This window comes from Parasteatoda tepidariorum, chromosome 2 (assembly GCF_982258835.1).
Source record: "Parasteatoda tepidariorum strain Cologne lab strain chromosome 2, Ptep-v5.0, whole genome shotgun sequence".
Taxonomy (NCBI): domain Eukaryota; kingdom Metazoa; phylum Arthropoda; class Arachnida; order Araneae; family Theridiidae; genus Parasteatoda; species Parasteatoda tepidariorum.
The window spans coordinates 101,548,656-101,575,495 of record NC_141756.1 but is presented as its reverse complement, the minus strand read 5'-3'; the positions used below and the strand labels follow the sequence as shown (position 1 = coordinate 101,575,495).

The window sequence follows — 26,840 nt, the reverse complement described above, 5'->3', positions numbered from 1 at the left end:
ATGTTTCATTTATGATCATAATGTTAATTTATATGATAGCAAAAATTAATTTATTTCTACCGTATTTATCAATACAACTACGGCAGTAAAATATCTTCCGTAAGAGTTCAAAAATTGTCTTGGTCAGTAGTAACAAGATAAGGAATAAATCAATTCATAATTTTTTTCTTTTAAAATTGAATTATAAAGTCAAAATGATTCTTAAAATCTTATTAAGCATATGTTTTAAAAGTTAGTTTTCACTTCTTGATGTATTGAACATTGTCGTTTCATTTACATTTGAGAAAGAAAAAAAAAAACTAAAATATATATTTTTATGTCTAAAATACTTAAACTAGATTGTACATCATCGCACATGAAATTTTGAGCGACATTCTAATTTTTGTGCCATATGTTCATTTGTCTTTAAAGGCCTCCCTAATAGTCACAATTTTATAAAATTTAGCTTCAAGGTTATTTTTGCACTCTAATTCGAATGCAATAAAAAATAGTTTTTTTTCCAGAAAAAGTGCATTTTTTGTCCAAATAAACATTCTGCTACAGTTAACTATTGTGCATGATTTAAAAGATTTCTTTGAGACATTTACATAATATTTTACAGAATGAAAATTCGACTAACCGTACATAAGTTATAAGGATGATCTGATTTTGATTAAAAGGTGATTGATTTTTTTTATAACTGTATATATAAGTTAATGTAATTAATCATATACATATAAGTTACATAGTTAATCATATACATATAAGTTAATGAAATGTAATTAATCTAAATAAAGAGCTTAGTAGAAGAGCATGTGATATTATGAAAATTTTATTTTTTAAATTCAAACTTTTTATAATTAGCAGTAAGCAGGGATGATAATTTTTTCAGAAATCTATCTCTTTCAGAACAATGAAAAAAAATGGAGGAGGGGAAATTGGACAAAATGAAAAGTATTCAACATGGCAAAGAACCTGTTTAAAGCTTATGATATTTCTCGAAATCGATTTTTTTTAATAATGATATTTTACGAAATTAAAAATTATTTGAATGCATAATGTTGAGTTTATTTTTGTAGTATTATAGATCTTTATTCTAATATGAAATTCATTATCACATATTACAACTTTTGAATGGATTATAATTTTTTCTAATAGGAGTAACTAAAATAAGGAACTTCATTTAATTTATATATAATAAAATAAAATTGTATTTTATCTCGTTTATTTGAAGAAAAAAAAAATAAGTAGAAATTACTAACACAAACTTTAAAGTATTTATTACTTAGAGAGTACGTTTATACTTCTTTTAATAAAGTATTTTAGAATTACATTTGTAGGCATCTTGATAGGAATACACTAAGGTCTATGTCTTTATAGAAAATAAATTTACATAAATAGATTTTTACTATACAGTCATTAGACGTAATTTGCAATAGAAGAACTAGATTTCACTATTATTATTTAGTTACCCTAATGTCTTATTAGCTATGATAATGAAAACATAAATCTTTGTTTAGAATCTTTCAAAAAATAATTTTAAATACATAGTGCAATTTCAAATTAAAGTTTATTTGGTTCAGTTTGGAAAGCTGTAAGTATGGAACACTAATTTTGTAAATACCATGTTCAACTTTCTTATATATTTTAAAGATAAATCAATTTAAATTCAATTCAATTCAATCAATTTCAATTAAAGATAATTAATTTTTAAGAATTTTAAAAAAATTCTTAAAAATATAGAAAGGTTGGCAAAAATCAAAATTAAAAAACAAAAATCTGATTCGATTTAAATGAGATTTTTTTCTTTCCCCATTTATCAGCCAAATCACCTGATAAAATGCATTAATACTCGATAATGGCAGAACAAGTCCTTCTTCATTATCAATAAACACTGATTACTCATTTAATAAGTTCTATAAGCATTTGTATTTGAATAAACATGAAACTAAGTAGGTATATTTGAAACAAATTTATTAGTATTTATTTTACATACAGTTAATGGAAGATTATAATTTAAACGTTCCAAGCCACTCTTAACCACTTTTATACAATTGTTTTTTGTTTTTACAATTCAATTTTAAAATATAATAATTTTTATACATCATCTTTTTTAAATTTCTTTGGAAAAAAAAAACATTTATTTATCAGTGAAATCAAACTTAAAAAAAGAAAAAAAACCTAAAGAATATATTTACAAATAATATTGCATAAAAATATTTTCAACTAAATGATTTATTAAAAATAAATTAAATAAAACAACACGGATGAATTATAAATTACTGATTTTTTAAATAAAAAAAAAAAATGCATGCCAATTCTGAAATATAGTGACACGTGAACTAATCAATATTCATATTTAGAAACATAAACTGGTCTACATATTTCGGCTTAATGAGACGTCTCCTTTCAGAGAAAGTCCTGCCTTTCTTCAAAAACACTCTTTCAGGTGGTATGGAGGTGGCTGGTACACACAAAATTTGTCTAGCTACCTTTGCTAGAATAGGGAATTGAGCTTGGCCTTGCGTTTTCCACCACACAAAAGGGTCCTTTTTCCTATCCAGCAAAGGCTCTTCCAGATAGTTTTTGATTTCATTGTTGATCATATCATCCGTCCTAGATGGAGCTTTCTTGGGAGTGGCCTTCCTCTCAAAACCCTCCCACAGGCTATCTGTACGAGATTCTTTAACCTCCTTCTCAGGACTGGATGTGTCCATCATACTGCCAATAATCTGCTTGCTCGCTTCACTGGTCAGCTCTTGAATGGCTGTCTCTACAGCTGCTTCAGATTGAAAAGCTATATTTTTGAATCTTGGGTCTAGTACTGTAGCCATAGCCAACATTAAGTTATGCTCTACTTGCCCAAGCCTCCTCCTCAGGGAAGACAGAATATCTTTCCGCACTTTTTCCACGAAACCCAGCGTGAGAGCATTGCAGTTATTGATGAGGGAATTCAAACCTAACGTAACTGGAATAACCTTAGAAGCAAACTGATAGGGTTCGTTGCAAAGCTCCAAAATAACAACCTCAAACGCCTTCAGAAGGCCGATCGTTTCTTCAATGGCCGTCCAGTCGCTCTTAGTTAGTATGTCTAATGAACTAGTGAAATTATTAAGTATTTTTATCAGCACATTCTTTAAAGTTGAAATTCTCTGAAGCATGTAGAATGTGCTGATCCACTCATTAGAGTTATCTTTCTTCACTTTCAATGGGTATTTGATGTCCGTGGCAGCATTTATATCCAAACCCTGGTTTTCTGAATGCTGCATTTTTAAATTTTTATCATGCATTTGAGCTTCAAGCAGTTGCTGCTTTGCGGTTTCATTGGACCGAAGAAAACTAACTACATTTCTGCATTTCGATACAAGAGCAATGAGTTCATTCGAGGAAGAAAGGGAAGATTTGATGATCTCATCTAATGTATGAGCGAAGCACGTTATATTCGTCCACCCCGTTAACTCAGATGCTTTCGTCATTAAATCGGAACCGTCATTGACAATACACATGACATCCATAGATAAGTCCCACTGAGAAATGCTTGTCACAACATTTGTCATCACATGTTCAGGATTAATGTCTGTGGCCATTAAAAATGTATTCAGAGCATAATATTTGTACTGAAAGTCATCAGTGACAAAGTGAACAGATACGGTTAAGAACCTCTGTTCACTGTATCCTGTCCAAAGCTCAATAGATGTGTGTATTTTTTCAGCTTCTTTCAATGAAGTTTGAATTTTCTTATACTCTATATAATACTTTTTAGGAATATGGTCAATGAAAAAGTCTTTAGTCGAAGGCAGTCGATACGTCGGTTCCAATGTACTGATCAGTTTCTTGAAACCGGTTCCTTCTAAAACACTGACTGGCAACATGTCAACAAGCAACATCTCAATAATTTTATCTGTTATGTTTGATTTTTTGGGAAGAATTGTTATGGGAGTTGCTTTTTCTATCGTCACTTTGGGCAAAATACTAATATTTCTGCCCCTCTTTTTCCCCTCAGCGGATGCACAAGGTTTAGGGAGTTTATTAGAAAGATATTGATATTTTATGTTATTAGCTTGCTTACTTTTTACGACATCACCTTCAACAGGGTGATAGCGAGACAAATGATACACTAAATTCGTTGGCGTACCACAATAGGATATCACTTTCTGACAAATCTAAAAAATAAGAAAAATCTATAAGACCCAGAAGAAGTCAGGTTTTATCAGTCATAAAAATAATAAATTTTAAGTACTTTATTTATAATTTTTTTTACAAAGATCATTAATTGAAGTTGTAAGTCACATTAAATTGATTTAGAGTAATGAAAAAAAATGTGAAAGATTCTTTTAAAAGTAATAAAATAATGTAAAATTTATAATTTTTACATACAATAATTAAAAACCAATAAAAAAAATTGCAAATATAAGTGAAGATATATACATAATGCAGATATTTCATAGCTTGAATAAGTACTTACTGTCAGAATGCAGATATATTAATCAGATTTTTCTAGTAATTGATTTTCTTATTCATTCATTCATTGATTTGTCAATTCGTTTTTTATTGCACCTAGTAATCAACTGTAAGCGCAATGTAGTTATTTACAGTTATAAATATTATAAGCACTAGTTAAAACCAAATGTTGTTTCAAATAGCCATGTAAAACTTTGAACTGTTTTTCCTAACCCTGAATTAATAAACAGTAGTCACAAATGACTACACAGAATAAGGCACACTTAGGCAGTTAATACTGATAATTACATCTAAAAATAAGTTTAAGGTTATTAATAGTAACATGTACATTTTCTCTGATTAAAATAAAGAGAGAGGAGGGTGGAAAAGATCTTTTTGAGTGAATTAAAAAATGTAAATGACTTTTTAAAATCATGTGTTCGTTGAAATGGTATGTTCTAAACAAACAAAGACAGAAGCCTAACAATAATTTCTTTTCATTAAAAAAAAAACTCTCAACTGGGTGATATGGCAAAGAATTACAGAACTTATTTTACATAAAAAAGTATGACATAATTTTCTCATAAATTAAGCATCGTTTTAAACTGACATTCACTTTGTCACAAAATTGAAGTTTTATTTAGTATATTCTAATTATTAATTCAAAATATATATTAACATATAACATATATTAATACATAAATATATGGTGATGTATGGATTTTTATATATAGGATCAACAATTATAAAGAATAAACTATAGTTTTCAGCAAAATAAATATTTTTCTTCATCTTCATATTTTCATTACTTTACTTCATTTGAGAGCTCTCATTTTCTCAAGAAATTTCAAAATAAATATAGAGAGATTTGTGAGGGAGTATTGAGAGAGATATTGGAGTAATTGTATCAAAAGTTGGAGGGGAAAAAACACGTAAAGGTTACAAATTTTTTCTAGCAACTCATCTCGTAAGTACCAATTTTTGAAAAATATACTTAATATTCTTTTTTTACTCCGACTTTACATTATCCCACTTTCCAGCGTTTTGTATCCGTAGTCCGACAGAAAACGTAAAATCCACTTCCACTGTATATATAAGATGTTACCAGAGCTCATTCTAGGCAGGGTAAACAGGGCGCAGCACCCTGTTGCCCTTTTAGTCAACAGAATCCACCCTGTTGCCCTTTTAGTCAAAAGAATCCACCCTGTTGCCCCTGATGTAATAGACTCTAAACCCTTTCTTTCCTCAATCCTTCTTTATTTTTTCTCCAAACTGTACAATGGATTTCTTAAATTTTCAACTATTTTTTATTTAGTTTGTCATTGCTGTCTATACATAGATTTATATGGGGAAAAAAAATAGCCATCACACCCCCTTGTTGCACTTGTCTTAGAAAGTTTGCAGTTGCTTCCACTATCATTAAATCATAACTACAGACACTTAAAAACAGACATTTATTATTTTATTAATATATGCAAGCATTTTAAATAAATTACTAAGTTAATTAGCTCAATAACTCGATATATATGTTAATTTATTAATAAAAATGAGTAAATATGATTGCTTTGCTACTGTTAGTAAAATAAAAAAAAATTCTTTCACTAATTGACAATGTTTTTTCATAGAACATGAAAAGCCCATAGAAAGAAATTATTGCCCTTTTAGAATAATAATGCCCTTTTTTTAAACGTTTGCACCCTGCCCTTTTTTCTGCCTAGAATGAGCTCTGATGTTACAGCAGTCTGCACAACAGCTAGGAAGGACAACAAGCAATGCAGTCGGAAAACAAGAAACCCTTTTTAATTGTTTTTTTAAAGTAGGCAAAACATCAGAATCTAATTGAAAAACGACATGCATTGCCTTGAACATTCAGAATTTTAAAAGGAAAAATATTAGATTTAATTCCCATCACAAGCATTAAAAGGGATAATTCAGCAATTGTAATAGGTTAGAATACTTTGTGAGAAATTTCCCACAGTGTTTTGTATTCCTTTCAGGGGAAAAAAACTTATGATAATTATTTATTACTTTAATCTAAAATTTGAACTAAAATGCCAATCAGCTAAATCTAGCATGTCTAATGAACTAAAAAAACACTGTTCCCTAATTCATCTATCAAAGATTATATAAGAGGTAGTGGTCCTGCATCTGATTAAGCAATTTGATTTAATTTTCTGAAGTCTATACATAATCTACGTTTTTAAACTATAAAAAACTACAAAAAATATTTCTTAAATTACACAAACTATCTTCCTTAGGAAGCTTAAGTTACTGGAGCTGAATAGGGAGAAGTACTTTCTTTAAATAATGTATGCTGTAATAATTCTTCATTTTGTTTATCAATTTCTTCTTGTTGTTTTGAGGAAATTTGTATGCTTTTAAGGACACTGGTAAGTCTGTTACACTTTGATGTTTAATTTTAATTGTTCCTACATCATATTTATCTTTAGCAAAAATATCTGAATAAACTTTTAAAATTTCTTGAATTTGATTCTCTTTATGTTTGATTTTCAAAATGCTGTCAATAATTTTTTTTTTTTACAATATAGGCACTCATTAATATATTTTGTTTCAAGAATATTAGAAAAATTAAGACATTTTACATTTTTGACAATTTTTTTTTACCTACATCTCCAAAATTTATTTTCTTCCACATTTTCATTAACACTATTATTTGATTTTTTATTTATTTAACATTCTTTTCTTTGCTTTATTCTTACATTCTTTATTTTTATTTATGATTTCATTAGTATTAATATTGCAATCTTTAGCCTGGACTTCAAGAGAAATGCGTAAGGACAAGTTGTTTTTAATCAGAAAAAATATAACAGTTTTCTCGGATTTTGCATTATGACCTGTATCACACAAGATTCTATACAAGTTTTAAAAACCAAAACTGCAAAAGATAAATCAGTATTAAAAATATAAAATTTAACTGATGTAGTTATGTTTAAAATTCTTAAATTTAAAGTACAAATTTGGTGGAAGTTGCGAATTACCTTTTGTTTGTTTTACCTTTACAGATTTTTTTTCTTTCTCTTTGGACATTTAATTTTACAAAATTATTAATTTGGATTTTATTGAAACTACTACTTGTGTAAACATTCAAGAATACAGTTTTATTAGTAAAAAATCAAGTGTTTGTCGTTTTTAATGTTTTCATTTTTATTTTGAATACATCCAGATACTATTAATTGTAAATTTTGCATTCAGTTGGTTACTGGTTTGTTTATCTTTAAGCTGGGTTTGATTCTCAGCTTATTGCAAATTTTATTAAATTTATTAAGCTTATTATGCATAATATTAAATTTTATAAATAAGCTTGGCTTGTTTATAAAATTTTGGTTCCAATGGTAAGAATTGGTGATCCCTAGCTTATTACAATACTTATATGACTTAGGACAGTGTTTCCCAAAGTGTGGTACACGTTCCCCCAAGGGTAAGGGAACAGTTTAGTATGCGTTCTTACGCGAATATCTTACAACAAACAAACATTTCAAAAAATTTTATTTAAAAACAAAGCTCTCCATGAAAATTTTCAATTAAGTATTTTTTTATTGGCTATTTTTTGCTGCATTAACAGTTAATAATCAGTATTGTCAAAAGCCAGTTGTAATTTTTAACTTTTGTGCAATTTTTTTTATAGTAAAAAATACATTAATTTCTTTATTAGGGTACACAGCATTACAAAAAATTTAGAAAGTCATAAGTTTGGGAAACACTGGCTTAGGAGGTAAATCGTGAGAAACCTGGGCAAAATGGCTTGTTTGCTGTTTACTTATATTAAATCTGCTTCTTTCCTTAGGCATAGCTGCTAACATGGATAGGAAAAAATCAAGTAGATTTTATGAAATAATATAAATTTCATGATAATTGTTGAAGAATGTAAAAAATATTTTACACATAGGGAATTTTAGGGATTTTTATGATCATCAAAACAGAAAAATTGCAATATTTTCCAGTTATGATTGGCATTAAACATACTTGAAATGTTATGGGATATGCATATTCGTAATTTTGAATATTAAAAGGCATTTAATTAATCAAAGATAGTTAAAAAATTTTTTTAATTAATTTAAAAAGAGAGTCCTGAATAAAAATAAAATGAACATTCTATAACAAAAAAAGTTTTGAACTGATTTCCATAAATGAGGTTCGCTTCATTATGTATTAGCAATACTTATTTAAATATTCAAGCAGGCAAGCTATAATCTATACAAAAGTTTTATTTCAATAGGGATTTTTTAGGAAACTTACTCAATTTTAGTGAATTTTCAAAAATGTACAAAAACCAGGAGAATTTTAATTAAACTAGTAGACCAGGCAGCTATGTTTATAAAATTTAAGTCTATTTTGGGCTTGTTGAATGAAATTTTAACTGAGTTATTAATAAATGGCTGTCTTGGTGTCCAATTGCGATATTGAAGATTTTCTGGTATACCCCCATTAAATTTTGATTCTGGTACTCTTTGCTCATTTTCATTTTGAGGAACGACAGTTGAGACCTTACGAGTAATTTTAGAAACAATTGAAAGTCATTCAATAGAGGTTCTTTCAGAATCAAAGAGTTTCAATCTGTAAGGGAAATCTTATAAATAAACCGTTAATTGTATGTTTATTACTTAAATTAATTCTACCCTTTCTGCAGAATGTGAGTTTAAATCTTTAGTTTGGACAAAAAAAAATTTAATTTTGAAAATCATTAAAGCGAATGGACGTGAAAATGTTCTTTAAAAAGTTCCAAGTATTTCTTCAAAAGAATTATGATTTAATTAATTGTTAATAAATAATTTCAGTGCCAATCCTCAAACGAATTTTTGAAATTTTTTTTATTATTTTAATCGCCATTTAATTTAAAATCCCAAGTTTATTTCTGAAAGTGTCTGAGCCAGTCTACGAACTAACATCAATTTCAGGTTCAAACTTAGATTTGTCCAGTTTTTCTACTGCTTCATATTGATTCTTAACTTCATTTAAATTTAATTTTTAAAATTTGTTTCATTTTGGTTTCTGCTGTTAGAATTTGCCACAGATATATCCTAATTAGGAGGTAAATCCTTAATATGGGCTTTCCAGTGTTATCCAAGTTAAAATTTATAATATTTGCAATTCAAACATTTAAAATAAATTATTAAATACTACATTTTGGAGAAAAAAATTAAAATATTTAAATTGCTGAACTTTTAAACTATAGGCACAATATTTAAATTTAACTTATTCGTTTAAATATTTTCAATGCTGATTATAATATACTCAGCTTATAGAATCAAGAGAGGGGAAAAAATTAAAAACAATTTAATAAAATTTAAAAGTATTTTCGTATCTATTAAACAATACGAAATTACTAAAATTTTTAAATCAGTTACTTGTTTCTTGATAAAAAAAAATCCAAAAATCATTGATTAAATAGAATTATACAATTAAATACAATTCTCCTCAGGCCGTACAATAGATTGTATTAAATCATAATATATAGGGCGATTCCATGAAAAAGGGGGAAAGCATCGGAAAATTCAAATAAGAATAATGTTATTATTTTGGATTTTTTCTGAATTAGAAAGGTTTGAAGTTTGATAATTTATAAAAAAAATTTTTGAGAATTCAGTTTTTTAGTGTTGGTACCCCATTGAACATTGGCATTTGCTTGTTCTGATTTGGGTGAAGAACATGGTCAGATTCTGAAAATCAGTAAGTTAACATTATCTTCCTTTCAAAATGTTCCAAAGAATAAATATTGTTTATTACACTTAGTAGAAGTATTGTGCAGTGTTAAAATAACTTTTTGTTGTTAAATTCACTTAATTATATAAATTTCAACTAAACATTAATGCCTGTAACGTAAGTTACCAAAAACTAGGAAAAGTTTTTATGTGTAAAAAAAAACATGTGATACAAAAGTAAGAATATTATTTTTTCTATTTAGAGGCTAGCACTAAATAAGTAGCAATAGTTTTGCTTTCAAATATTATTTATTTATTGTTTTTTGCACTATTCAATATATGTAACGTAAGTTACTGACTTGCATGTAATGTAAGTTACCAATGTGAAATGAGTTCATTTCTTTTGAAAATTGGCATATAAACTAAATAAGATGTATCCAGTTACAATAACAAAGTTTAAATAAATTAACACTGCCTTAGGATATTAATTTTATTGAAAATCTTTGCATTAAATCATTTTATGGGGTGTTGGCATTCATATGTTTTCAAAGTTGGACGAAATCTCTCTACAAGCTAATGGTGGCAAGAAGAAAGTACAAGCACGTTATCTTCTTCATTCAGTTCGAGAAATGTACCAAATGTTTGTAGGAAAAAAATCGAGAATGCAAAATTGGAAAACTAAGTCATTTGAGCTCCGTCCAAAGCATGTCTTGCTTAGTAACAAACCTCCTAGAAATGTTTGTCTTTGTAAGTATCACGAAAACTTCGGATAAGCTGCTGAAACCTTCAGAAAATTCCATAATGTTCCAACTTACGCAATTCTTCAGAAAATTATTTTTATGTTCAGAAAAAACAGATGAGTGCTGGTCTGGAGATTGTGTGCCGGTGGATATCAAAAATGTTCACATCTGGTCAGATGGGCCAAGGAGTCAGTTCAAGAATCGATATATAACTCCGGTCTTACCTGTTTTTGAGATTCATCATGGAAAAATATTGATGTGGAATTATTTTGCCACGTCACACGGCAAGAGTCCTGTTGATGGGACAGGTGGATCTATTAAAGTGTAAGAAATGTCGTGTAGTGGAAGTGTAAGAAATGTCGTATTGAAAAGAAAACATATTGCCATCAATGCCTCTGAGTTTGGGGCAGCAACACAAGAGCATTGAACAAAAATAAATATGGTAGAAATCACACCAGAAGATATTAAGAAGCTTCAGAAAAAGTTAATCTGTGTAGTCTATTCTCAAAAGCTCCACAGATTAAAAACATTAAGCGGATCCACCATTTAAAAGTTCAAGAAGGTATACTAGAAGGGTTTTTTAAGTGAAAGATGTTGAAAAACAAAATGATGAATCTAAAATAAAAGCTGGAGATTGGTATATGGTTAGATACGAGGAAATGTTATATACTGGTGTGGTAATGTCTGTTGAAGAGCAAGAATTTAAAGTCAATGAAATGGCTGCTGTGGGAATCTATTGGAAATGACCAGGAAAAAGAGATGAAATATTCTACCAGAAAGAAAGCCTGGGGAAAAGAATTGAGCCCCTATACTAGTTAATAACAGAGGACATTATAAGTGTGCATAGTAATGTCTGAATTAAGTGTGTAAATCAAAAGTTTTTTGAGTTTACTTCATGTACACTTTTTCTCCCTTGCACTATACTGTTTAAATATGTTAATTTGCATTTGTACATTATTGGAGTAAAAATTTGATGCAAAGGGAATTTCGTAACGTAAGTTACCCATTTAAAAAATCATATTTAATTTAACTTTTGAAATAAAATCTTAAATCTAGGCATAATAAATATTTAAACTTGTCAGTAAAATGATACATATAATCTTAATCAATTAACATTTGTATAAGAACAGAATTTTGCCTTCAAGCATATTGCAAATTTATACCATTCCTTTTTCAGTAACGTAAGTTACCACACTAGTTTTAGATTTTTACACTACTTAAATTGAAAAATATTAATTATTCTAATTAGGTTCCTTTTGGTTTTGATTGTAATTTTAAGAAATCACTTTATTTTAGATTGTATATTAGTATTATTTGTTTGCTTCTAAGCTCTCAGTGCAATAAAGTTTCTGTGAATGTAACGTAAGTTACCATGGAATAGCCCTATATATACAATATATATATAATTACAAACATTTAAAATTGAGAAAAATAACTAAATCCAAAGTAAGCATATAAATTAAATCAAAATATTATTAAAGCAGAAATATCTTACATCAAAACAAAACTACTTCATAATTATGTTTAAAAAGTAATTATAAAATAATCTGTAAACACTTTTTATCAAACGTTTTGCTTATTAAACATTTTTTTAAAACAATCAAATAAAATCCATGTTATTTTAATCAAGATATTTCCCCTTCTGTACCATAAGAGTTATCACGCTCATTGTAGCATACGCGAAAAGAATTTTCTTATTATTTTCCATGTAGTCACTTTTTTTAAGAATTTTCCTTTTTCAAGCCACTTTCTTTTGTTGAACAGAATTTCTAGAAACACATTTTGAAATCAAGCAAAAACAATGTTTACATAGTAAGGGGAACTTCACTTCTTTTTTTCAAACACAACTAACATAAATCGATTACAGAAGAGCTTCCATCACTTCTCAATGATGGTTTAACAATCATATACACTGATAGGGTACGTAGCCAAATTTTTCAACAAAAAATAAGCACCTCTAAAGCGCTCAAAAAATATTTTTAACAGTGTTTTCACTACAGCGCGAGAACGCGAGAATCTCGCATATTTTTTTCTTTTCTCGCATTAAAAAATGATTACCGCGAGAAATTCGCGCATTCTATAAACCAATTTCAAAATTCGCGAATTTCTCGCATTTTGAAAAAAATTTCTCATTGCGCCATTTAGAATAAAATCCGTTACATTTTTCTTCCTGGATCTTTCATTATTTTCAACATCTGCCCATTATCTAGCTTCCCTATTTACCAGTATTGTTCAGAACCTTTAAGAACAACAGAACACCATCCCTCCAAACCACGAAACCTCTTTCAGAACGCATTTCTCTGCAACCACGTGTTTACCGTAGTTAAGGTTTCTCCATGTAAGAAGTTCAAATTTTTTGCCCATTAATGTAAGATGGACAAATACCTTGTAAAGGCAATATCTTCTACTCCGAAACGGACAAATGAAAATGAAACAAACGTGGGTAGAAACGATCAAAACCAAACAAATACGCATTTGAGCAACCTAATGAGTCTCTTTGTGCTTTATATTTTTAGAAATCTCACTTAACTTTTTGAAATCTCACCCTATTTTTGAGAAAGGGTGAGAAATTCTCACCCATTTTTTTTCTGCGATGAAAACACTGTTTAAGCACTATATACATTAACAAAATTCAAAATAATTTTCTAAGACTTCACATGATCATGATAAAATAACTAGCTCCCGACAAAGAACTCTTCTCTTAATTATATTAGCTAACATAAAAAGATCGAAAGTTTATTTAGCTTAATTTCAGAGGGTGGAAAATGAAGCTCGAAATTGAGAATATCTTGCAAAAGGCAGCAGAGTTGCACATAAGAATGCTAGAATTTCACAGAACTCAGCTCAGTAGACACACATGGGGACTTGCAAGCATTTCATCAAACATATAAAATGATGGGCACTTTCACAGACAATACATTACGATACGCTGAATGATATATTGAAGAGAACAATGCGGAAACCAGCCTTTTGGATAATACGTGGCAAAAATTGACATGGTGAAGAAAAAAAATCTCATTTTTGAAAAAAGAATATTAAGCACTTATAAAAACACTCAATGGAAAATGCACCTTTAGGGGCTTTAAAAGAAACGAAAATAAGCACTTTTTAAAAATGTTATGCACCACGACTGATAATATGTCAGAAACAGTTCAACAAGGACCTATACTGTGCACTCTCAGTCTCTTTGCAGACTGATCAAAGTGGTCAAGCATTCGCTCACTGACCACTGCCAGTGATGCTTGACTTCAGTAATCTACTGAGAGCTAAATCTTAGGATCAGTCAATCGTGGGACTCAGCCTAACAAATAATTTTAAAAATACAGTAGAGAACCATTTATCCGGTATCCAGATAACCGGGAAAAATTTTGATCGGTTTTCCCGCCATTTTAAACTAGAGCTATTATGAAAAAAAGCGGAAATTGAACTCATCCTTGAAGTTGAGTAGAGGAAAATGTAAGGAAGGGGAGAATTTTTTTCCCCACTTACCGAGAGAAACGTCATTTCCTCTGTGACCTTGAAGGCAGGGGAGGAAGGAATGTTTTATTTTCTCCTTTAGGCTGTCAATCAAGCTCAAGGGTGTGGCATGCTGATTTCGTTTCCTGTTTGATTTACGAGGGGGTGGGGAAAATGCATTGCATGCATATCAGTGAACAGAAGATGAAAGAGAAAAATATATTTATCTATTCGACATCGATTAATAAGAATAAAATCTTTTTCTTCTGAATAAATTTTCATTCTTTGGAAGTGCGGTATCATTTGCAAGTTTTTATTGATGTGGAATCACATCTGGTGTAATTAAATGTCGTGTTTTTATCAAAAAAAAAAAAAAAAAAAAAAAAAAAAAAAAAAAAAAAAAGAAGGAGAATTGATAATTTGAACATAGGGTTATTTTATGAAGCAGATTGCAGATTTGTTTTTCTGATTCTACTAGGTTTGATATTTTTTTCTTTTCACGATAAATTTTGCACTAATAAATTGATTCTTTTTATTCATAAATTTTATCATTAGGTTTTTTTTAAAATTCCGTTGATCTTGCCTTGTTCCGGGTTTTAATATTTATGCTAGTGCCTTTTTTAACTATCGTTTCGGTTCGATAATTTTCAAGTGTTTTTATTTAGTTAATTCGTTTTCCTTTTATTTTATCGTTTCCCCCGTATAATTAGGTATGAAATATATTGGGTTATTTAACCATTGGTTTTGTTTATATTAGTTAATTTAGGAATTGTAATCATTTTTAAAAAATAAATACGAGAATTTTGTATTTTTTAAACTTGTTTTTCTTTTCTAAACTTGCAAATTTTTTTATTCTTTTAAATGTTATTTTTCTACCATTTTTTTTTTTTTTTTTTAAAGTTAGGAGTACCTTTCTTTTTTCTCTTACTTTATGTATTACACTTTTTCCTTGTAATTTGCGTTCGATAAAACATTGATTAACGACACTTTTTGGTTGATCTAGAAAACCGGGAAATTCAGACATCCGGGATAGCGATGGTCCCGAGCATCCCGGATAATTGGTTCTCTACTGTAGAAAAAGAATTGTTATATATTAAACTAAACTCAGCGGCGAGACAGCCCAAGAGGGCCAAGGCCTACTGTGCCCATCTCAGTTTTCTTGACCTTGGGCTCTGGGGTGCAGGAGCAGATGTTCCGGTCAGGTGGTCAGCCGAATGCGGAACCCCCAGTGTTTAGTTCCCAAGCAAGCTTGGTACTCATTTATCGACTCACTGAAGGGATGAAAGGCTGAGTCAACCTTGCCCGTCCCGAGGATCAAACCAGGGAATTATTATATATTAACAGTAATTAATTGATTATCACTATGCACCTACAGTAACTTCGATCATTGAATGGATGAACTAAAATTGAGTTCATGGAAGCATGGTTTTAGTTTCATAAATATATTCAACTGGTATGGATTGAATTCATATATATTACAGTCATAATTATTTAACAAATTTGAAATAATATAAATGAAAAAAAGTTGAATTAAGAATACTTACACAACACATTGCTTTCTTATCATCTAATGCTGTGAAGTAAGTCCAAACAATACTTCTTTTACCTTTTTGATGTTTCTTAAATTCAGAATTCTTTTTAATGGATATAATAGTTGGTTTATGATATGATGTTGCATATGGCAATTCAGATATTTCAGTGCCATCAATGATGCTTAAAGCACTAATATCCTATAAAATAATAATTAAAGAGTCAATAACAATGATATAAAACAACAGGCAGATAAGAAATCACTCTAAAAGAAGTATATAACTATAGTTTAATTAAATGCTTAGTATAAAATGGCTATAATTGCAGAAAAATTTATTAATCAATAGTAAAACAGCAAATTATTTTGAATATTTGCAAAATTATACAATATAAGTAATTCAATCCACATTTCGTCTCTTTCATAAATTTAAAACAAAATCTATAGCTTATAGGATTTGGTCTATTAGGGCACTTAAACTATTTATTGCCTGCAGGCTTCATGGCATTAACTTTCTCTCAGTTTTCATTAATATCCTAAATCTTTTCAGGATACACTTTACTTTCTTAATCAACTGTTACCTATACCATATATTTAACAATTCCTGTAGAATGAAATGTATTTGAGATTTTACTTGATGTAGTGTTGAATTTAAAATATGTTATATCAAATCATCTAGCAAAGTTTCAATTGTTTTGTTTTTTTTACTCCCTTACGATAATTGATGCTTAATTAGCCTATATTTATTAGGGATGTAACGAATAGTGATTTGGCCAAATAGCCGAATGGCAAAATTTAAGAAAAAAAAATTCACTAATAAATATTTTTTAACAGAAATAATTTTAGTCATTATTAAAAAATAATCAAAACTTTAGCTGTATTATTGATATGGGGTAAAAGGAGAAAAAAAAACTTTATGAAGTTCATTTCAGATTGCTTTGCATGATTACCCATAGAGAAAAAAAAATCAAGACAGAGTGGATTGATATTCATTCATAAAAAAGGCAAATTTGCAATTTAATTGTTTGAAAAGTAATTAGAAATATAAACAAATTAAGACACATAGTTCAACATCCGACAAAAGAACCCCTGTGCTCGCTATATCGCTCTTCAACCCTTTTCAGATCATTTTGCTCACTGCCTCTGCTTTGATCTTGTTTAATAATTTAGCTTTGATTTCTTAATATAATATATATTAATTATATTAGAGGATTCCTCCCTGCTTGTTGTCGTTTGCCAAGCATAACCCCGGGAACTGTTGACGAATTAGATTTCAGAATGCTTCGGGATCTGGAGCTGATTGTCTACAAAGCAGTCAAAAATCAAAATATTGGGTTGATTAATATTTGTCCGTAAAAATAAGGAATTTAATAAAATAGTGAAACCTCCAGAAAAGACCACTCTATTTGCGACCACCTTTGGGAGACACAGAATTTTTTCCATAGACTTTGTGTTGAGGAAAACCTTAAAGAGAGACCATTGAAACCTCTCCCAGTGACTGAGCAAACATCTGCACCAAATGCGGAAAAGGTCAAATAAGGAACAATGAAAAAATATCAAAACAAAAAATTTCATATAACAAATAAGTAGTAAAGTCGATTCAAAATATTTGTTCCAGACTCTAATTTATAGAGTTTATTATGACGATACAACCTCATGTTGCAATCTGAGTGCACTAAAGATGATGCTATCAGAGATTTACTTATAGAGTTGAAAGTTATATTAGAAAAAAACCAGCATCTCAAACAAACCTCTTCTCACCTTTTAAAGCTTACTAATTTTTATAAAATTAAATGCAAACTTAAACAAAAAATATAATTGCTTATTTATTTAAAATAGTTTTATCATTCATAATCTGTAACAGGGTTCGTAGCCAAATTATTTAACAAAAAATAAGCACCTTTTAAGCATTTTCAAGCACTCAAAAAAATTTTTAAGCACTTAAAAAAAATATCATAACTAGGCAGGGTTGGAAAGATTTTGACAATTGACTGCTTTATTTTGTTATAAACGTCATGTCAAAATAAAAATTTTGGCATTGTTTTTGACAATTGTCAAAAATCATGATTTTTTTAATTATGTAAAACAAGTACGTTTTCATACGCTACGGACTGACAATACGCTGAAATAGATTGGGGTTGAATTAATTGTGAAAATGTTGAATAGAACAATGTGAACTGTTTCTTTTAGCATAATTCGTACCAAAAATCAACATGGTAAAGGAAAAATCTTATTTAGAAAAAGGGAAAATTAAGCACTTTTTAAAAACACCCAATGAAAAAAGCACCTTTAAGGGCTTTTAAAAAACAAAAATGGAAAATAAGCACCTTTAAGCACTTTTTAAAAATGTTACACAACCTGAGTAAATTTGTCATTACACATAATTATATCAATTGGGATAATTTTTACAGACTATAATTTTATTCATAGATCCGTCTTTTCATGACGCCACAACCATTTTACTGTGAAACGAATAGTGGTTGCTCAAGAAAGGTTTCATTGAATTATGTAAGCCGGCTGCCGTGTTTTCCCCTTCTCTATCTCTCTAATTCAGATTTTTTGTAGTGATAATAAAGTAAAAGTTGAACTTACAATTGTAAGCAAGAACTATTTTATCTTCATAAACAATTAATATTTTTGAAGAATAATGCGAATACTTCTACATATTTATTGAAATTAGTTGTATGTAATGGTGGACAAATTCATTATACATTAACTTTGTTAAATCAAGAAAAAATGCACATTTGGCCCATTCCATGATTTGCTATACCAAGGGGGTAAAATTTCAAACTAACAAATTGCTAAAAATGATGGCTCATTCTATTGTAAAAAAAGTTGAATTTTTCAAATTTGCTAATGATTTGGATCAAAAAAATTAATTAATACTCTAAAATTTACAATTTTATTACACTACTTGTTTCACAATTTCTAATATGATTCGAACAGTCACCATTGTTTTTACTTTAGGATGATAAATGTCTTAAAATGATTAAAACTGGAGTTAAAAAATAATGTTATGGAATGTTTCAAAGGTAAAACACATGGTCTATTTAATTAAAAAAAGTTTTTTAAATATGTTTACTAGTAAAAGCAAAAAACACTTTTTGATAGTCACACACGTCACATTCACTTTAAAAAGTTAATATAAAACATTAATGTGTGTGAGTATTAACTAAAAAACTTAGTATATAAATTAGTGTGCATCAAGATGTCTAAATCAATCAGGACTTTTAATTTTGTTACATATTTTACACTTTTAAATTAAAATTTAAAATGTCACACACGTCACATTGTGACGTGTGTGACAATTGTGACGTGTGTGACTTTCAACTTAAAAAGCTTAAAAGAATACATTCTTTTATATAAAACAGAGTATGCTGAAAAATAGTTTTAAAATTTAATAAACCTACATCATTTGGCAACTATTTTTAAAATTGGGAACATCCTCACTAAACTTCTAGCAGCCAGTGCAATGAGCGCAAAGATGGCAGAAAGTTTCCGGAACAAGTTCTATTTGACAGGGAAAAACCTACAGTGGTATAATTGGAAAATACAGAAATGTGAAAAAAGGAGAATTCTAAAGAAAGTACTGGAAGAGGGCTGTGTAGAACAGCTAATTGATTTAGTATTGATTTAGATTTTGGCAAAATGCGAGACCATACAAATATTAAGAGAATTCAAGCAAGCGAATTTCAAGCTGACCAAAAAGATAAAAGGAAGCGAGTCTTGCAGATAGATTTTGCCATGTCATATTCAGCAGAATATCAGCATGAAGTACAATCCGCATTGTGGAGCAGAGCAAGTGTTACACTGTTCACAGCAGCAGTCATCTATGATATTAAATGTCAAACATACTTAATATGTTCAGATGCACCTAATAAGGACAAAGATACCATATCATGCTTCGTGCTCCCCTTGTATGAAAAGTTAGAGAAAAGAAAAGATTCAATACAACCGGAAGTGGATGTTATATGGAGAGATGAGCCATCAAGCAAATTTAAGAATCGCATGGTAAAATTACTAAAAGTGCTCTCTGCTGAATACTCTAGACCTTTCCATTGGAAGTATTTTGCCACTTCACATGGAAAAGGAACAGTGGATGCAATTGGTGGCTCTGCTAAATCTCTAGTTCGGCAGCGGGTTATGAGTTGCTGTGATAAAGCAATTGTAGTTCAGAGTGCACAAGATTTTGCCAACGTAGCTGCGGAACTAATGCCAAAGACTCAGGTATTTCAAATATTGCAAGCAGAAATTATTGAAAAGTCAATTTCAATGTCGCTATGGAATGAAGAAGTACCTCAGGTAACAGGCATCAAACAGGTCCATGTAATTGAATGTTCCTGTGAAGGAAATATTAAACTTTTCAAGTCAGAAAGAGGTAATGAATGTGAAACCTACAGTCAAGGAGATTGGGTGCTTGTGACTTATGACGCAGAAAAGTATCCTGGTGAAGTGAAAACTGTAAAAACAGAAGAAATTGAAGTCTCTTGTATGGTTAGATCTGGAATGTACTGGAAATGGTGAAGAAACCTTGATATTGCCCACTATACATTTGGTAATGTAATTGGAAAACTTGATCCTCTGATTCCAACTACTTCACATGGACAATTTTACTTTGAGAAACTATAAATTACAATATTACTATTTAAAAATATGCTGGGAAACCTTATCTTACCTATTTTACTCAATTAATTTGAAAGTTTTTCCTATTGCCGAAGTTTCATAATAAATAATTTTATAACTATTTGCACGTGTCACACACGTCACAATTGAAGTCACACACGTCACAAGCATTTTTAATTTTTAATTAAGCATGCATGACTTGAAATAATAAAACAGTGATTGATAGAAATTATTTGAAGTATCTATTACCCATTTAAATTAAAATAATTATTATATATCAATATAAATCACAGAAAAAATTTAATTTGCAGATCAACCTGAAAATTTTCCTTACAAAATAGTCACACACGTCACATGACTTTAAAGTAGTTTTCTATTTAAGGCAAAGACTAAAACTTAATACTTTTTATACTAAAATATCCTGTCACTCATAGATAACAAAACCGTATTAACAAGCTTTTCCCATCAATTCTAGGAGAGTGTATTTTTATTGTAAAACATTGTAAAGTGACTCCAAATGTCACACACGTCACTATGGAATGGGCCATTTATAAAAATAGTAAATAAACATATACATACATTTTGTCATTACTTTAAATATAAGAAAAACTCCACGGAAATCAGGAGATTCAGCAGCTATGCAATATAATTGTTTCAAAAGTTTTTAGAAATTTAAGCAAAGTAACACCAGGGGTCTGCCCAGACATTTTGTAAAAGGTCCGGTTTTTGTAAAATTGTGAAAAAATTACTCGTAATTTGTGAATATAAAATAAGCTTTAAGTCACATTCTTTCAACCAGGGTCCTGCTTTTATGAAATTGTGCAAATAGGATCCGGTTATTGCAAAAAACTTTTTCAAGGAGTTTTTAAATTGTAAATGGATACAAGATTATGCACAGCACTGTAAAATTATAATTTAAAAAAATTATTTTTAAAAAATAACAGCAATTGCTGCTTCTAAATTAGAGATGCAAGATACAAATATTTGGTACAAGATACAAATATATATACAGTCGAGCATCGTTTATACGACGCCGAAGGGACCACCGAAAAACGTCGTATAAACGATAACGTCGTATAATCGATTTTTACTTCTAAAACTGAAACTAACTCTGTTTTTAGTTAATTTTAATGTTTAACGTGTTGATTTGCACAAATTTCTAAATTAGACAAAGCAAAACAAACAAATAACCAAAGAGGAAAAATTGCAGTGAGCAATTTGAATGTATGTTACCTTTAATTATATTTTCTTGCTATTAGTCTCTACAATGCTTTGAATAGCGAGTTGAACTTACTGCTTTCTGTGATGCAATTTTAGATTTCTAATCACGGCCAAATCTAATGGCTGAAGCGCACTTTTGCAATTTGCAGGAAAAAAGAGCACTTTTACATTTTCTAAAATAATTAGTATCGATGGGTGCGCTGGACATTGGTCGATGAATAGCAAAATTTTTCGTTTTTGCCTCTTCATAACATTGTCTAGTTTTTTCAGTCATCTAGTAAAAATTACGGTCGTCATCCAAGCATTCTTGTTGGCACCCTTTTCTGTATCATTCATGTTGGCAAATTCCGCCCTTTTTTAAAATACACAAGAAAAAATAAAAAATTAAATAAGCGTGAACAAAATCTAAAAACCGACGTATAACCGATTCTGTGCGTCGTATAAACGATATATTTTTACATTAAAATGAATAGGAATGATTTGGGACCACACTAAAACGTCGTATAAATGTAAACGTCGTATAAGTGATCGTCGTATAAACGATGCTCCACTGTATATACCTATACTGCTGAATGCAGAATATTAATTTTGGACGAATAAAGGAGAAAGCGTCTGCCGAAGACAAAACTTAATTCGTTCACATCTGTCTTTCTTGTTATTGCCCCCTGGGAAAGGTTTATTCGAGTAACAAAACAATAATGAAGATAAACAAATTTGTGAAGGGTATGATTATAAGAAAAATCATTTTGTGAAGGGTCCGTTTTTAAGTAAAAATATTTTGTGAAGGGTCCGTTTTTATGAAGGGTTCTAAACAGACCTTTGAACACAAATTTGTCATTTTCAGTTTATCCGCAAAAATATACACCTGAACCAACAGCTTATGCGGTTGATTTCAGATTGCTTTTGTTCGCCTAGTTATTGTTCAATACCTCAGGTTTTATACTTTATTATCTTTAATACTTTATATTAATTATAGATGAAATGCATCAATTCAAGATTGCTCGCTAGCAACCGGAATTCAACTAAAATGAGCAGCTCACACAGTTCACTGAAGATAGCTTTAAGATCTGAAACATTTTTTTTTTGTTAACGAACCATTTTTTACCTGCACGACTGTATCGGACGTAAAAGATAAGTTTATGAATTCAGAAGCTGAAGTTTTTGCAGAGTATTTGTATTTCTCTAGTAAAACATGTTTTCTTTTTAAGTTAAAAATAGTAACTGTTGCCATGACAGCTGTTTCAGAAAACTTTCACTGAGTGAGCTTTTCTCGCCATAACTCAAAAACTTTTTTGATAAAATAATATGAGACTCCACAGAAATGATTTTAAGAAATTCTGGTAATAAAATGTCTACGTTATTTTAAGTTAAAAATGAAGATTGCTGTTTTGCGTCGCGTTATCAAATCTAGCAAAAACTGTCTGTTGAAGAATTATCATTGTTGAAGAATAATTATTACAGCACTCTCTTATGCTTATGACTAAAGATAAGAAGAAAAAAAAAACTTTAAACTAGTTTGGAATTATTAAGTTTTAAAACTAGTGTATTTTTACAGGACCCCAAAAAGTTAACAATGTTTTTATATACATATATTTTCATTTTTTCTTTTATATATACATATATTTCCTTTTGATTTTTAGGTTTGATTTGAATTTTTAAACACACCTTGTGAATAATTTAAGCAAAAAATACTATTAAATAATGAAAATAAATATTTTAATGAAAAATATTGCTTTAGGAAGCAAAAGCTGACGAATTAAGAAAAAAACTAATATGGGGAGGGCGGCCTGTCCTGTTTGCCTTTTGATCCCAATAAATGCGCCTTCATGTACTTTTTAAAAAAAAAATAAATAAAATAAGCCACCATCCTTTAAAAATACTGCCTTTTTATTCTTATTGCATTTAGAAAAAGATTAATTCACTATTTAAATAATAATTCCACACTGGTAAAATTATCTGCGTTTATAGGTCTAATTCTGATTACTATTACAAACATTTACTTTGTTAGGATTATTCTCAACTAGTTAAATTTTTATAAGTATCTTTTTTTAGAGGACATATTAATAAAGTTTAAATGATTTTAAAACTATTTTTTTAAATAATTACTTAAAAAAGAATACATCTAATTTTTATTTTCTCATAATTTTCAGTTTAAATTACAGAAAAAAGCTTTCAAGGTGTTTATTATTTAATAATTTTTCGTAAGTTTATTTATTTATTTTTTTAAAACAAATATGCACAGAGCCTGCCATCTGATAGCATGCTTTTTAAGCTATTATTTTGATAAACTACAATTTTTTTTCTCTAATTTTGTTAATGAGAGCAAATTACTTTTTTGAAATATACATATAAATTAGTATAAGAGGGTAATTTAAAAATTTATGAGGAAAAAATTCAGTTCTTGCACAGTATTACACATTTTTATAATAATTTATAATTATTAAACTCTGTTAAGCTATAAGTATATTCAAAATCTTCAGTTATTCATCATTTTAGCACTGTAAAAAGTGATGTTTTTAAATTGTTGATTAAAATATTAATCAATAATTGAAAGTTCTTATAAAATACTTTTTAATATTTTGGTCACCTTAAACTTGAGGTATTCAAACTTTAACTATATAAACTTTCCTTTTAAATCAGCAACCCCTCCCCCCCCCCAAAAAAAAAACAGTATAACGAAAAAACTTTATTTATCAACATTGGTCTAATTATTTTTTCCAACAATCCTGAATGACAGTATGAGAAATAAATATGTATACGATAGTCATACTAGTATTTCTGAATTATCTTTCAAGGCAACAAAAAAAAATATATGTTAAATTAAACTTGGTATATATTCCAATATATGATAACGTCAAGTGTTACGAAATTATTAAACACGTGCTTTTGTTTACAGTTTGAAGAAAACAAACCTGAACTTGATCAGAAGAATTATTTAAATCTGATACATCATACGACTGAACTTCAAGTTGTTTGATACAACTGTCACTGAGAGCAACAGTTCCGCCATTTCCTATACATTTATGACTAGCTAAAATTTGTAGATCATAAAAGCATTCATCACATGATCCACATTTCCAAACAACTTCACTTTCCGTCGCCATCGTATCAATTTTAGTTGTATATCAATAGTATTCAGGGTAATCGTTCCTTCATCAATACACACATATCGTTGTTGTTAAAATTTAAATCGAATTGTTCAATGACGAAATGGCGTAGCTGATCGATTAAACCGAATATGATTTAATCATCGATAAATAAAACTATTCCAATGTAATAACTGAAATTAAAATGAAAATTTAATGTTATTCGTAAATAATTTTAATCAATTGGTATGAATACTAAATTACATGATAGATATAAACGATATTAAATTTACGAATACAGTATGAATCACAATACGAAATTGCGTTTTCTTTAATCATATCGATGTTTTAAGTTGTTGCCAAATATGATAGTAAATTTTTATCATAAAGGACAGCTTTCAAAGTTATTTCCCGCGAAGGATTAGTGATCGAAATAAGCCACAGGTGGCGTAAAGTAAAACTCTCTTCCTATGGCAACGCTTCACATGTTTTCACCAGTAGAGTGTGGAGGGTCGTAGGAGAAGAATGTATGTTAGTTGTAGGAGCATAATAAGAATAAGAGAAGAATGTATGTTAGTATGTTCTACAAAGCTTCATGGAAATTTTATAAAATATACTTGACAAGTAAAGGCGAAAAATGTTAAGAAAGAGGAAAATATCGTGGTACATTCCTATACAACTGTAAAGAGAAAGAGAAGAAAAGGTGAAGACATGGAGCCGGTCTTCCCTCCAGTGGCGTATTCAAGCGTTGCAATCGTGAATAAAAAGTGGAGACATTCGATTCGAGATATCACAGAACTTCCTAGAATGACCGCAGTTGCGTCGCGAGGCCGGACGTGATTGCATCGTCAAACACCTACACAACATATGCTCTCAAATCTTGAGCCAAGTAATCAAATTTCATTGAGTGTCCTCAAAGTTTTTCAAATTCTTGGAGGACGCTAAAGATTTTTAAACTGTAACATGTGCCCTAAAATGTTCTTGAATTTTCTGAATACATCTAATCTTTTTCTATTGTTGATCGAAATTAGCTACAGGTGGCACATGGCAGAACTCTTTCCCTATTGTAACATATAAGTATATTTTTAACCATTAGCAAGTGGATAATCATAGGAGGATGAAGTATTTCAGTTTCAGTATTGATTTTGAAATCAATTAAAAAATTTAAGCTGGAAAGCGATACGGAACTCAACACCGCATTAAGCATAATGCTTAATTTAAACATCATAAAAGTCTTAAAATATATTTTTGATAATCAAAATGAGAAAAATGATGTATAAGTTGGAAACATCATAATACATTTCCATACATCTGTGCAGAGTAGGAGCGAGAAGAAGAGAGGTTCTAGACATGGAATCGACCTTCTCCCCAGATGGCGAAGCACGATGCTAAAAGATGAAATTGCCATACTCATCTAAAATAATTTCAGCAAAAATAAGTAAATTTTAATAATTAAGTTCTCATTTATTTTACGTGTGTTCAAATGTCAAATATTAATATTTCAAAATTGCTCATTAATGGAAGCAAGTTTTGTAAAGATGGCTTTGCACTTGATAGTAATTATCAATTAAAAAAACAAATTCAAATGACGAAAGATCGAGATGTTTGGATTTTAGTCGAACCACCCAAAGATGCTAAGATCATTTCGCGATGGCAACGAACTATAGGGGGCGCTGTTGCATGAGGCGAATTCCGTATGAACAGTCATTCAGTTGCTCTGGAGACGTCTTTAATGTAGTGGGTAGCATTGTAACGTTCCTTTTTTATTGTGGCTTATCAAATTTAAAAAATAAAAATGTTTGATATTCATTCTTATGCAAGCGAAAACAAAATGGTATCTCCTTTTTTTTTTTTTTTTTAAAGAAGGAACATCCAAAATACATCGGAAAAATATTTGTAAATAAGCAGGAAAAAATATGTATCTTCTTATAGGGTTAAAACCTAATGCTTGAGAAATAGTTTTACTAAATTTAATGATATATCACGAAAGGCCTATTTAAACTTTACATTCCATAGTTTTAAGAAACATATCACTTCAGACATTAAAATGAGCAAAAAGTATACACAAGCCCATAATTTTATATAAAGTTTTTTGATAAAAATTTTT

General features: G+C 29.4%; 1 protein-coding gene across 1 annotated transcript; it reads right to left on the bottom strand.

Annotated features, from left to right (window-relative positions):
• Positions 1–1,936: 1,936 nt before the first annotated feature.
• LOC107453266 (E3 SUMO-protein ligase ZBED1) lies at positions 1,937–25,101 on the bottom strand. Its single transcript, XM_021147520.4, has 3 exons — positions 24,560–25,101; positions 15,820–16,005; positions 1,937–4,142 (listed from the first exon to the last, which is right to left on the bottom strand). Exons 1-3 carry the CDS (start codon positions 24,749–24,751, stop codon positions 2,322–2,324), a joined length of 2,199 nt encoding a protein of 732 aa, XP_021003179.1. The 5' UTR covers positions 24,752–25,101; the 3' UTR covers positions 1,937–2,321.
• Positions 25,102–26,840: the final 1,739 nt, after the last annotated feature.

What these genes read in the sequence shown, in the direction of transcription:
- LOC107453266 (XM_021147520.4), bottom strand. Translation starts at nt 24,751, where the DNA reads ATGGCGACGGAAAGTGAAGTTGTTTGGAAATGTGGATCATGTGATGAA. An exon ending in ATTCTTCTGATCAAGTTCAG is followed by an intron (nt 16,006 to 24,559) that starts GTTTGTTTTCTT and finishes ATTATTTTATAG; the next exon opens with GATATTAGTGCTTTAAGCAT. An exon ending in ATAAGAAAGCAATGTGTTGT is followed by an intron (nt 4,143 to 15,819) that starts GTAAGTATTCTT and finishes CTTATTTTTTAG; the next exon opens with ATTTGTCAGAAAGTGATATC.